General features: G+C 24.2%; 1 protein-coding gene across 1 annotated transcript; it reads right to left on the bottom strand.

Moving 5' to 3' along the window:
- Positions 1–2,819: 2,819 nt before the first annotated feature.
- LOC135922446 (uncharacterized) lies at positions 2,820–3,366 on the bottom strand. The gene is made up of 4 exons (XM_065456819.1): positions 3,301–3,366; positions 3,199–3,258; positions 3,090–3,158; positions 2,820–3,050 (listed from the first exon to the last, which is right to left on the bottom strand). Exons 1-4 carry the CDS (start codon positions 3,338–3,340, stop codon positions 2,872–2,874), a joined length of 348 nt encoding a protein of 115 aa, XP_065312891.1. The 5' UTR covers positions 3,341–3,366; the 3' UTR covers positions 2,820–2,871.
- Positions 3,367–14,906: the final 11,540 nt, after the last annotated feature.

Here is a 14,906-nt window from a genome sequence, read left to right as displayed (position 1 = left end):
ACCTATTACAAAATAAAGACATATAATTTTATTATTTGATAAATAATGTAATAAAACAAATTTATATTAATTTTCATGAAATATTAAAATAATAGTTTTTGTAGTAAAACATAATGATACGCCATATTTGACACAAATCACTTTCGTAACCAATTTATTTTTCTTTATATTTGGTGTAAATTGATATTCATTTTTTTACGCTAGCGTTCATATTTTTGTTATATTTACATATTACCTGCTATTGAAATTTTTAATAATGCTGTTCTTTTACCAGTAACTTTAAAGCTACAAAATCTCGCCTATACATTAAGATTTATGAGCATCAAATATATGGAATACTATACGGTGATACCATTTACATGATCTTATGTGAATTCGATATAAAGCAATCAATGAATCCATTAAATCTACACCTCCCATATTGTATTGTAAACTTTTATAGCTGCTGAACATGGAATTTTAATTTTCCGTCTTTCCTTTCTATCAAACCGTTCACAATCTCCAAAAGGGTAACTACCTATATACGTACTTAGAATAATTACAGATCTATTATCATGCCATTTAGTAGCATATAATTATACACCATTTACTGTTGCCTACTTCTCGATAAAATATCCACGCTCCATCTTTTATAATTCTTTTTCAGTTGGAAACTGCCAATTATCAATTCTATTAGCTCTCGCTGTAGCAATACTCCCTTTTGGGCGAGTAATAGTGCACACAAATTGAGCGTTTCAAACGCTGCGTTGCAAACGCCAATAATGCATTTCAAATGCATTCGTTTAAATTGAACGCTTTGCCGTTTACCAATTGCACCCATTATAAAAAAACGTAATTTGGTTTGCTTTTTCTGAGCGCTTTTTTTAAAAATAATTTTCAAAAAATGGAGACCATTACTTATATGTAAGTAAACTAACATTTTTTATATATATTTTTACATGTAAACTAATATACTTATAAATGTAAACTAATATTTTATATATAGGCCTTGGGATGATGCGATAACAAAAAAGTTTCTCAGATGAAATGATATGCTTCCAAGGCCATAAAGATCACAAAAAAACCATGCTTGTCATGGAACACCTGAGAGGGATAGGATCCAGGTATTAATATAAATAAGTATGCTTACATTTTCATTTATTTAAGGCTAGCAGATGAATTCTTTGAGTCTGATACCTCAGCCCTTTGTCTGAGGAGAAAGCTCAAGAACTTTCGTGACCAGCTTAATAGAATTAAGCTGGGCAGAAGGTAAGGAGCTGATGGAACCAAGATGAACTACAAATGGAATGAATATATAAAATTCATGGAGCCTACAATTATAGACAGATCTACAACTAGCAATTTTGATACTGGTGAGAGTATCAGAAGTGTGGCTAAATCTTCTAGTAAAAAGTTAGAGGACGAATTATTAGACTTAATAAAAGCTCCTCCATCTTCAAATAAGTAAAATTTATAATTATCTTAAAAATTTTATATTTTATATAGATTGTTCCTATTATCTATGGAGGAAGGTCTTAACAAATTCAACTATACTACTCAATTATTATTTAAATCCAATGTATACAAATACTTTTGTAAATTATCAATGAATGAACCACAAACAAATCAACCAATACAAAATAATAATGAAACTGCTTTAGATATTTTAACTAGTATTATAGAATAAATTAGTTCCATATATATGTTTTGAAATTATATGTATTTTGATTTAATTTAGTGAATTATTTGTGTATATATATATGTTTTTATTTTCAGAATAAAGATTTCAAAATTATATATATTTATTTATTGAGTAGTATACAATATTCAATTACATTTTTGAAAAAATTAACAATAAATATAACAATTAAATATAAAAAATAATCAAGAGTTTAAATATTTCTTAAATCTCTTTTTCAATTGTTGAAGAAATTGTCTGCTTATTGAGAATGATCTTAATACTTAAAGGCTTCTAATGATATAGATATTATAATATCTTTAATAAATAATTCATTAATTAGTCAGTTTTTTAATATATTTTTTGTGAAATATATTCTTAGATTTTAAATTATGAGGTTTTCAGAATAAAGATTTCAAAATTTAAACATTTTATTATAAATATATATTTAATCAGTCATATACTATAATTAGTGTTGTTAAACGGCTAAGCCGAGTCGACTTAGCTACGACTAGAGCCTAGTTTCTAGTCTATAAAACGGCTCAGACTCGAGTCGACTAAATGAGCCGCATTAGGGTGAATTCACAGTAGAGAGCGACAGCGACACGACAATCACCACACGACATTAGGCGACAGAGCAGCTGATTTGTCGTAAGCGACATAGCATTCATAGTAGTAGCGACAAGCATTTTTTTAATTTTATAAAAATATGGTTTCAATAACAACTTTATATATCTTCGCCCTAAGGATACTCAAGATCATAAACAAAATAATTATTTCTGGAATCCTCAATCCATAAAAAACCCCTCAAAAGTTTCTAAAGATATTAGAGATGCATTTTCAGAATATTTTTATAGAAATAAATTACCTTGGCAATTATAGCTTATATTTTATAAATATTATTCTATTTTTTTATATTGATTTGTAATGATATAATAAAAAGAAAGTTTTATTTATTATATGTGTCTTAATATGATTAAAATAATATAAAACATAAATCTATACCCTAAGGATATACAAGATCATAAACAAAATAATTATTTATGTAATCCTCAATCTATAAAAAAAAACCTCAAAAGTTTCTAAAGATATTAGAGATGCCTTTTCTGAATATTTTTAGAGAAATAAAGAAAGTTTATTTATTATATATGTCATAAATATAATTAAAATAATATAAAAGCCTCCAATGAAATAATAACAATATATAATATTTTTCATTCTTCTTCATCAGTGTCAAAGTTGAAGAGAATATCAAAAATAATTTTAATAAGCTTCTTCTTTCCCCTTTCTGATCTTTTTGCCAGGGTCTGCTCAAGCATCACATTGATCCAAAAATTTGTTGATTTTCTGCTTTCTTTTATTCTTTCAATTTCAAGAACTTGAACAAATAAATCTAGTTTAAAATAATAATATATTTACAAATGCAAATTACCTTGATCAATATCTCTCTTTTTAATTAACTTTTTGCCAGGTACATAAGATTCACTAGTTGATGGTGATGCTAAATATATAATATTATTATTTATATAAAATATAATCACCATCATTCCTAACATCTGTAGATTGACTCTGACTAGTCTCTACACATTCAATTTCAACAGCTATATAATAATAAAAATTTTAACAAAAATTAGTATATTTACCATCTTCATATTGGAAATTTCCACTCATCTGTTCAAACATTGCTCTAGCAATGTTTGCTTCACCAATATTAGGTATAAGAGGTTTTATTTTTTTCAGGTTGATGTATTGTTTCCCAGATTCTATAGTGAGAATCAAAAAAGTTTAAAATTTCCAGGTGGGACTGTGATCAGCCCCTGACCCACTTTTTAAACATTTCAACTTTTTATGTTCCCTCAAAAAAGAATAATCAAAAATTTACTTGCAAATTTTGTATTTCGGCCATATTGTAGTTAATGTCGTATGGAAAAAAACAAGATGATTTGTAACTTGATTTTTAAGTTTAATGCGACAAATGTGGCGGGATTGTCGTGTCGCGTCGCAAAAGCTCACTATGAATAGTCATTGGTAATTACATATATTTGTATTTTGTCGTGTCGCTGTCGCTTTCTACTGTGAATTCACCCTTAGTCGGCTCGCTTAGTCGGCTCACTTAGTCGACTCAGAGGTTAGCTTGAGTTTAATTTAAATTTAGAGCCAAAATTTATTTTTATGTTATTGAGATATTTTAAATAATAATGTAGAATTTTATTTATTTATTTTTAGTGAAATAATTTATTTTATTTATATTTAATGTTAATATTTTATTATTATCAAACAAAATTTTTTAAAATTTTATTTCAAATATGTTTTGATCTTATAATAGAAATGGATTTATTTGATTTTTTTTAAATAAAAAAAAATTCATATTTTCGAGCTAAAAATTTTAAGCAAAAAATAATTTTTGAAATACAAAAATATTTTGAAACATATTTTGTTGATTTTTTTATAAATTTTTAAATCTTTTTTAAGAAATACTTTTATTAATTTTATCATAAATAAATAATCTTTTAGGTCAAATCTTCTATAGTTTTTTTATATTATTTTTATAAATATATCTATATTTTAAGTTTATTTTATTATAAGAGGTGGTTTTTCTAAATAATTTTTTTATAAATATATCTATATTTTAAGAATATATAAAAGAGCTGGTTTTTCTTTTTCTAAATAATTTTTTTTCTAAATATATCTATATTTTAAGTATATTAAAAGAGGTGGTTTTTCTAAATTATTTTTTTATTAATATTTATGTCAAACTTTTTTTTAAAGCGACAATTGTCAGATGCTTATTTTTTAAGATTTTTGAAATTTTTAGACACAAAAGGGTTATAATATAATTTATATTGTAAAGATATTATATTATAAATTCAATGAAGATGTTCCCTGGAAAAATAATAATTATCATAATAGGTAGGTATTTTTGAACATATAAGATTTTTTTGTGACGCTAATGGCAAAAATATGTTTCTTTAACAGGTAAAATTTAATGTAGATGTACCCTAGATAAATGACAATTGTCAATAGTTATTTTTAAAGTTTTTTAAATTTTTTTGACGTAAATAGGCTAAAATAAGCATTGCTAACATGTTTAAATAAAATTTTAGTGAAGATGTACCACAGATAAGTGTCAATTGTCATAATCGTTGTTTTTAAAGTTTTTCGATTTTTTTTGACGTAAATGGGCTAAAATAAGCATTGCTAACATGTTTAAATAAAATTTTAGTGAAGATGTACCACAGATAAGTGACAATTGTCATAATCGTTGTTTTTAAAGTTTTTCGAATTTTTTTTGACGTAAATGGGCTAAAATAAGCATTGCTAACATGTTTAAATAAAATTTTAGTGAAGATGTACCACAAATAAGTGACAATTGTCATAATCGTTGTTTTTAAAGTTTTTCGAATTTTTTTGACGTAAATGGGCTAATATAAGCATTGCTAACATGTTTAAATAAAATTTTAGTGAAGATGTACCATAGATAAGTGACAATTGTCATAATCGTTGTTTTTAAAGTTTTTCGAATTTTTTTGACGTAAATGGGCTAAAATAAGCATTGCTAACATGTTTAAATAAAATTTTAGTGAAGATGTACCACAGACAAGTGACAATTGTCATAATCGTTGTTTTTAAATTTTTTGCATTTTTTTGACGTAAATGGGCTAAAATAAGCATTGCTAACATGTTTAAATAAAATTTTAGTGAAGATGTACCACAGATAAGTGACAATTGTCATAATCGTTGTTTTTAAAATTTTTTTGACGTAAATGGGCTAAAATAAGCATTGCTAACATGTTTAAATAAGATTTTAGTGAAGATGTACCACAGATAAGTGACAATTGTCATAATCGTTGTTTTTAAAGTTTTTCGAATTTTTTTGACGTAAATGGGCTAAAATAAGCATTGCTAACATGTTTAAATAAAATTTTAGGGAAGATGTACCACAGACAAGTGACAATTGTCTTAATCGTTGTTTTTAAAGTTTTTCGAATTTTTTTGACGTAAATGGGCTAAAATAAGGATTGTTAACATGTATAAATAAAATTTTAGTGAAGATGTACTAAGAAAATCATAATATTTTTTTAATTTTTGTCAATTTTTATTTAACTTTTATTTATTTTAGTTATTCCTTTTAATTTATTTCTAAATTTTTGCGATTTCTTAACGTTTTTTTTCTTATTGTATCTTTTCTCAATTTATTTCTAACCTTTTGCGATTTTCTTTACTTTTATTTTTCATACTATATCTTCTCTCAATTTATTTTTCTTCAATTTATAAATCTAGTTCCATTTTTTTAACAATTTACATTTTTTTTCATCATACATACAGATATAATATTCTTTTTGTGATTTATACATTTTAATCTTTGGCATACATTTTAATCTTTTGCATACATTTTAATCTTTTGCATACATTTTAACCTTTTCAATCTGGTCATTTTTAATCTTTATTTTTTTAGCATTTATCTATTTTTTCTTCTCATTTTTGATAATTATTTGTTGAAATTATATTTAATGTTTTTGGCAGACTATAACATTTGCTAAATTATAAATTAATCGTTTGGTTTACCTTAACTGTAATACCAAACGATATTTAAATTAATAAAATATAATCATTTTTAAATTCTTATTTTTAAAACGCATTAGAAAATTTTTATTATATAATAGGCAAGACAGGCTAAATAAAATTAATTTTTTTTAAGTATATTTCCATGGATTTTAATTCGAGTTATTTATATTCAGTTGTATAATCATCACAGTCCCAACAAGATATTACAGGGATAGAGGTAAACTATATGTATATTTAATTGAAGATGAGTTTTTCTTACATAATTTTGCTAAAATTTATCAATATGATATATTTTATTTTGATAATTATAATAATTTAGATTTCGAAAAAGAAATCGCAAAAATTTAGAAATAAATTAAAAAAATAAATAAAAGTTTTAGAAAAATTGACAAAAAATTAAAAAACTATTATGATTTTCTTATTTATGGGAAACCCTGTATCTAGGGTGCATCTACACTAAAATTTTATTTAAACATGTTAGCAATGCTTATTTTAGCCCATTTACGTCATAAAAAATCGAAAAACTTTAAAAACAACGATTATGACATTTGTCACTTATCTAAGGTACATCTTCTCTAAAATTTTATTTAAGCATGTTAGCAATGCTTACTTTAGCTTATTTACCTCAAAAAAATTCGAAAAACTTTAAAAACAACGAGTATGACAATTGTCACTTATCTGTGGTACATCTTCACTAAAATTTTATTTAAACATGTTAGCAATGCTTATTTTAGCCCATTTACCTCAAAAAAATTCGAACAACTTTAAAAACAACGATTATGACAATTGTCACTTATCTATGATACATCTTCACTAAAATTTTATTTAAACATGTTAACAATGATTATTTTAGCCCATTTGCCTCAAAAAAATTCGAAAAACTTTAAAAACAACGATTATGACAATTGTCACTTATCTATGGTACATCTTCTCTAAAATTTTATTTAAACATGTTAGCAATGCTTATTTTAACCCATTTACGTCAAAAAAAATCGAAAAACTTTAAAAACAATGATTATGACAATTGTCATTTATCTATGGTACATCTTCACTAAAATTTTATTAAAACATGTTAGCAATGCTTATTTTAGCCCATTTACCTCAAAAAAAGAAAAACTTTAAAAACAATGATTATGACAATTGTCACTTATCTGTGGTACATCTTCACTAAAATTTTATTTAAACATGTTAGCAATGCTTATTTTAGCCCATTTACGTCAAAAAAATTCGAAAAACTTTAAAAACAACGATTATGACAATTGTCACTTATCTGTGGTACATTTTCACTAAAATTTTATTTAAACATGTTAGCAATGCTTATTTTAGCCCATTTACCTCAAAAAAATTCGAAAAACTTTAAAAACAACGATTATGACAATTGTCACTTATCTATGGTACATCTTCACTAAAATTTTATTTAAACATGTTAGCAATGCTTATTTTAGCCCATTTACCTCAAAAAAATTCGAAAAAACTTTAAAAACAACGATTATGACAAGTGTCACTTATCTATGGTACATCTTCACTAAAATTTTATTTAAACATGTTAGCAATGCTTATTTTAGCCCATTTACGTCAAAAAAATTCGAAAAACTTTAAAAACAACGATTCAATTGTCATTTATCTATGGTAAATCTTCAATAAAATTTTATTTAAACATGTTAGCCTTAGCAATATTTATTTTAACCCATTTATGCCAAAAAAATACGAAAAACTAAAACAACATATTCTTATTATAATTTTGTTCACATTAATCATTTTCCCAAAATTTAATTTACCAGATTTTATAAAAAAACAAAAAAATTAAGCAGACCCGCCGACTACATGAGTCGGAGCCGTTTTTACGACTACGACTCGAGTCGCAAGAACTCGACTTTTTAACAATACTAACTATAATCATTATATTATTTGATAAAATAAACAATACAAAATAATTATAAATTTAAATAATTTTTAAATTTATGTCTTAAATCTCTAGATTGTAATGTTGATGAGTTATTTTCTCTGCTTATTGGGAATGGTCTTGTGGTCAGGTTGGGCATTGTATCTTTTATATATCAAGAAAATATAAGTTACTAAAATATTTAATATACTTGTATCATCAACATCTCCAGCTATTCCTTCATTACTAATTATTATAATAATTAAAATATTTTCATTACCTTAATGTCAAAAATAGCCTGTCCTCTGCATCCACTTTATTGAAATTAGTTATTTTGGGATTGATATCATCATTAATCATATATAATTAAAGAACTGAGATGTTGTTAAATCACCTTTCAGTGTAACATACTCAGAGAATAAATTTCTTTTAATAAATATTTCTTAAGTTTTTCCCTGAACTTCCTCTTATTTTTTTGTTGTAATAATATATATAACGCCATTAACTTTTCATTATCCAAAGTTATTAACTCCATTTTTTTTTACAAAATAAAAATAATTTAAAACCGCCGCTTCAATTTAAACACAGCAAGCGTTATGTTATTTTAATTAAAAAGGTACGGCAAAACGCTACTGCTCAATTTGTGCGCACTATTATGTTCCCACATTAAGTATCCTAACCACCAAACTAAAGAGATATAATAATCTAATCTTATGCCAGTCTCTAGTACTAGTAGACTCCCTGTTAAAAGGCATTGAGAGAAGGTAAATAAAATTTATATTGTTTTGATTTTGACTGAATAATTTATGTTTTAAGAGCTAAAATATTTATAAAATGTTATGATTAAGATATATTTTAAATACTCTATTTTTGCAACTTTTAGATTCCCAACCTTTACAGTGATGATTGATAATGTCTTGGCAGCAATGATTCATCCAAAGTTTAAACTTAACTGGCCATACAACAATTCCCATGATGCTATAAATCAACGTGATAGGCTCATGGCTAGGCTCAATAGTCTGAACCCAAACAAAGATGGCCCTATTACAACATCTAAGACATCCGACAATAATTTTTTTGAAATAGAAGAGCGTATAATGGAAAATCCACTCGATTCCTTTTTTAAGTCAAAAAATACTGAAATGAGTATTATTGATAATCTTTCTTATGTTAAAAAAATGTATATAAGATTAAATACTGCCTTGCCCTCAAGTGCTAGTGTCGAGAGATTATTTAGTAAAGCAAAACTGATACTTTCTGATCGTCGCTCTAGACTTGGGGATGATAATATTGAAATGATTTTATTAATAAAATTCAACAAATTACCATAAATATTTAAAATTTATTACATAAATTTTTTTATAATCAAAATTAACTATATTTTAATATTTATAAATGTTGATTTTTATATATTATTTACTATACAATTACATTATATGCAAAATAAAAAAAAATTGTTTTTAAATTTTTTTTATAAAAAGTTACTTTTTAAAAATAGTAGCTAATAGCGCGCTAATTTTTTTGACAAATAGCGATAGCGCGCTACTTTTAAAAGTAGCGATTAACAACTATGATAATTATAATATGAATAAAATTATAAAAAAATAATATACCCTAAGATAACAACTTTATGTAACAATTTTTTACTTATTTTTAACAATTGATTTTCAAAATTTTGATCAGATAAACATGAACGCTTAGTACTCAACACAACTTTCGCCGTGCTAAACGCACGTTCAATTGGCGCAGAGAATGGGAGAGTGGTGTTATATTTAATAAACAAAAATTTCAATTCGGGGAATTTATTAAAAATATTTAAGGAAATATCTTTATTTTGAAAAAAGCTTGAAAGATCATCTTCATTCATTTCTTCATCAAAACGAAATTTATCTTTATCTAAAAATATTATAGTGTGTGTTGGATAAAGGAATCAAGCTTGTTCTATTTTTATCAATATCTTTTCTCAAACTGAAATAAGTTCCAGCATTCTTCCTTTATTGACCTCTAATTTTATCTAGGGCCAATCCAATTTAAATAGTGGGTGAATTATTGCCGATAGTATATATTCATCATCATAGATGTGTTTGAATCTATTGAAAATATGCTAATCAAAATATAAATTATAAGCAATGTTGCTCTCGAATACATGGTTAAATAATAAGAAGCTATATATATAGTATTTTAATAATAAAATCTATAATGAAATTTAAATAAATTTTTTTAAAATCATTTCATGATTAAGTTTTTATATGTTGAAAATAATTATATATTAATTCATTCTTTACCATCAAATGTTTTTTTAAGTTTGAGCTACTTGACATTGACGTTGAAATATTTGCGTTGGGACGTAATTTACATTTACAAAGTGTAGACTTGGTACCATTAATTTTCTTAATTGGTCTAAAATATAATTCGAATTTGGGCGAGAAGGGTTAAATCTTCTTCATCTGAAGAAGTAAGTACGGACATAATATTCTTTTAAAATAAATTATAAATTAATTAATATCATTATATTTACTTTGAATTTTGATTGAATATTAATTTCGACTGATAATTTTAAAAAAAAATGTTGGAAGTGGTTGATATAAATTAAAACTCGGCTTAAATTATTAATGTTAAGAATTAAAAAATAAATAAAAGTAATTTTATAATACAATAAAGTATGTTTTTCTTTATATTGATATTTTTTAAGGAAAAATATAAAGTAACGTTTTGCGTTACCGTTACTCAAAAAAGAAACGCGTTACCGTTACTCGTTGCCTTTAGATGAAGGTAACAAATAGCGTTACTTCCCAGCACTAATTCCAACAATTGTATTTTTTATTTGATCATACTCCGAAATTATCCATTTACACCATGGTATTGGTAAATAGACAAGACCTAGTACTTAATGTTAAATAGCACCTATGCAATAAAAGGCATGAGGTTAAGGTATTTATATTTTGTAGTTAAATTTTTAAATCATTGAAATAAAAAATTTAGCGTAAAACACCTGAAATACAATTTCGAGGTTTTCATAATAAAAAATATGCTGCTGCCCTTATAACATCTTTCTATGAAAAAGATTTAATCAAAATTGACTTTAAAATGCTTAAATAGAATTTTAATTAATATTACCTTTCATAGAAGAATATTCAGTAGGTCACACCCCTTTCTACTATCTTTAAAAAATTTAATAAGGATTTATAAAATTTAACATAGTCTAAAATTCAAATGAGATAACATTATTATTTATTCAAAAATATTTTATAAATTATTGTATTTTTGAATAAGCTTGAATACTCTGGCTGGCTGAACGCCTGTATCTACCTACCATTATCTCTTCTCATTTACCTGCTCGAGGAATTTAGTTACAATATAAAAATTGTCCTAAGCTTTTGAAAAAATGTTTATTTTACCTGTTGCATAGGGAGCATATGAAATAGGTTAGTGATGGCAGGATATTTTTAGGTAAGTGTCTTTAACGCAATTCTAAAAGAGGAAAAACAATGCGCTTGCATTGGATATAAGATATTAGCAACTAATTATTATGTGCCGAGTTTTATAAAAAGGGTTTGGTTCTAGATTTTTTTAAATTTGGTTGTGTCACTTCAATCAAAAAATTAACTGTTTTAAATGGGTATGACTTGTATTATTTAGTTACAAAAAATGCATTTTTCAAATTATGATAATATTCAAACAAAAATAATTTTTATTAAAATTATTACGCTCTAGCTATTTAAATGAGATGAAAACGCGTGATAATTGTAGATATTTCATATTTTAAGTGATTAACAATTGAAGTTATTCACTTTTTATTTTTCGCATATAATTTCTTTTTTTATTAACTTTTTTTTTAATTCTTCTCTCATATTTTTTTACTTTTATTTAATAATTAGTATTTATAGTTAATGGTTATGAATAAAACTTTAAAATCTTAAAATGTTTTATTAATTTTGTTTTTAATTATACTAATTTGTTTCTTCCTTTTATTTTACTACGACATGACTAAATACTGCATTGCCAAAAAACAATTACTAATAATCAATCAATATTGATTTTTTTTTATCAAAAAAAAATCGAGATTAGATATCAAATAATTTATAATTCTATTTTATTAAATATTAATGGGAAAAAAAATATATTTTAGCTAATTACAACTATAATTTTATTTTTGATTTAAAAAAATATATATCCATAAGAGGGCGTTAAATACATAAATATGAAAATATCATCTTAGGAAATAAGATTGGTTAGCGCATTATATATTTGGTTTGGGTATAAATATATTTGCTAAAAATTAAAAAAAATCGATATTATATTTAATTTATTAGTAGGTTTAGAATTGTAACATGATAAAATTTCTAAGGCACATATTGCTGCCGTTTTTTTATCAAAATCTCTTAATTTTTGCTTTAAAATTTGACCAATTGCCGAGCTCAAAACCGACCACTTACTAAATATTCGATTGACCATATTTGCTAGTAATGATTGAAAAATGTTACTACTTGTATTATATATCTATAAAAAATATCGTGATTTGACCGCTAACCGATTTGAAACCGACCCAATGACTAAATACTGTATTGCTGGCGTTATCCTTGGAAAATTCTTTATTTTGGGTTCAAACGTGTATATTTTCATTCAAGCATTATCCTAAAAAATTAAAATATTATGATTTGATCGATTGGCGAGCTCAAACCCGAACAATTAATAAATATTCGATTGACCAAATTTAATTGAAAAATGTTCCTTTTTGTTTTATATATCTATAAACATTATCCCAAAAAATATCATTTGACCGATGATTTGAAACAAATCCAATGATTAAATATTGCATTGCTGGAGTTATCCATGGAAAATTCTTTATTTTTGGTTCATATGTGTACATTTACATGTTAAACATTATCTTAAATATTTTGAAAATATTATGATTCAAGTTTTTTATTGTTCTACGATTCTAAACCTACTCATAAATTAAATATCAAAGAAACCTATCATTTTTAGGTTTTCCATATGTATTTACAGCAAAATATAAAATAAATGCTAACCCATGCATTTAACTCCCTCTTATGGATATATTTGGTAAATTTTAAATAATAAAATAAAATTTAAGTTGTAATAAGATAGTAAATATATTTTTTCCCATTAATATTAAGTAAAAATAGAATTATAAATTATTTGATATTTAATCTCAATTTATAAAAAATTGATTTGTCTATATTAAAAAAAATGATGAAAATTACTTTTAAAAAAATAATAAATAATAGTTAAAATCAAGACAAAATTCTAAAAAATACATACAAAAATAATCGGCCAATTTTATAAGAACTAGTGATTAAGCCCCTATAAAATGTCATAAACAAACACACATGAAGTGATAAAATATGAATGAATGATGATTATAAATTTACAAACCATACATGTTTTTTAAACAAATATTTAAAAATAATATAATACAAAAAATTTTTTTTAATTTGGGGCATGGAAAAATTTTATTTAAACTGATGAATTTGATATTTCGACCTGAATTAGAACATAGAACTTCCTAACACCGTTCATTTGTTAGATTTAATATTTAAAAAACCAAAGCAATGCAAAAGTGTATATATGACTATTCAAGATCATGTTCAATAAATTACCGAGTATTTATATTTAGGATTTAAGAAGATCTAACCTAATGGTGACTCAAGAAATATCTCATAGATAATAAAAAAAAATATATAATAATTTATCTATAATGTAAAAATTGATTTATTCATATTTTAAATCTAAATAATACTAAACAAATATATTTTCAATAATTTTTTATAAAAGTAAAAAAGTGATAAGGTTCTACAATAAGCTCAATTTTTAGCCCAATGTAACGTTTACCTACTATTTATACATAACGATTCTAATATAGAAATAAGCGTATGAAGAAGTAATAACGAAGCAACTCAATAATTTTTATTAATCAATTATCATGGGACACAAATATACAAAAATATTGATATAAACATTTTATTGTAATAAAGATATGCATATAAAAAATATATTATAATTATTTTTAAAAAAGCCTAAATAAAATAAGACAAATCAGAAAATTAAACTTACAGACATTCCTTTAAATTTTTTTAGAAACCCTATTAACTTTCAATCTCTCAATATATATCTTCAGAATGACAAAATGCTCTCATTATACCTGTATTATAAAATGTAAAATATAATGATTTTGCAATAATAAAAATATTTAATGAAAAAAACCATCATCAATAATTATTTAAAATAAGCATAAATTTAAATAAGAGACTATAAGACTTTCACTATTTTTACTATTACAATAGCTACTCATATTATAAGCCTGTAGAATTGGTATGGTGTCCCTAAGTGAAAATATAGATTAAGGTATATATTTTGGTTTGAGATTTTCCCCAGTATAAAAATTAAGGCAGCTCCAGACTTGATTTTAATTTTTGATCAAAATATTAAAGAATTCATTTTAAAGTATTTTTATGTAAAAATAGCTTCTTTGGTCCCATTGTTTATTATTATATAGCTCCATCTGTTTATAACCCATAAACTATTATTTTATCATGTGATAATCAAAAATATTTATTAAAAATGTATGGAAATTGTTGAATATGACATATTATATTTATATTTTTTAAAGGTTTTTATATTATATGATATTCAAAATATCTTTTACAAATTGTCTTTTAAAAACTTTAACAAACCTTATTTTTATTTTGTGAATAGTTACAAAAACTCATTATTGAAAATTTATATAAAGTGTAATATATTTTTGTAAAAAAGAGTAATATAAATTTAAAATGTTAAATT

Source organism: Gordionus sp. m RMFG-2023, chromosome 1, assembly GCF_954871325.1.
Source record: "Gordionus sp. m RMFG-2023 chromosome 1, tfGorSpeb1-WG-v2, whole genome shotgun sequence".
NCBI lineage: Eukaryota > Metazoa > Nematomorpha > Gordioida > Chordodea > Parachordodidae > Gordionus > Gordionus sp. m RMFG-2023.
The sequence above is the reverse complement of the archived record's forward strand: the minus strand, read 5'-3'. Positions and strand labels throughout refer to the sequence as shown.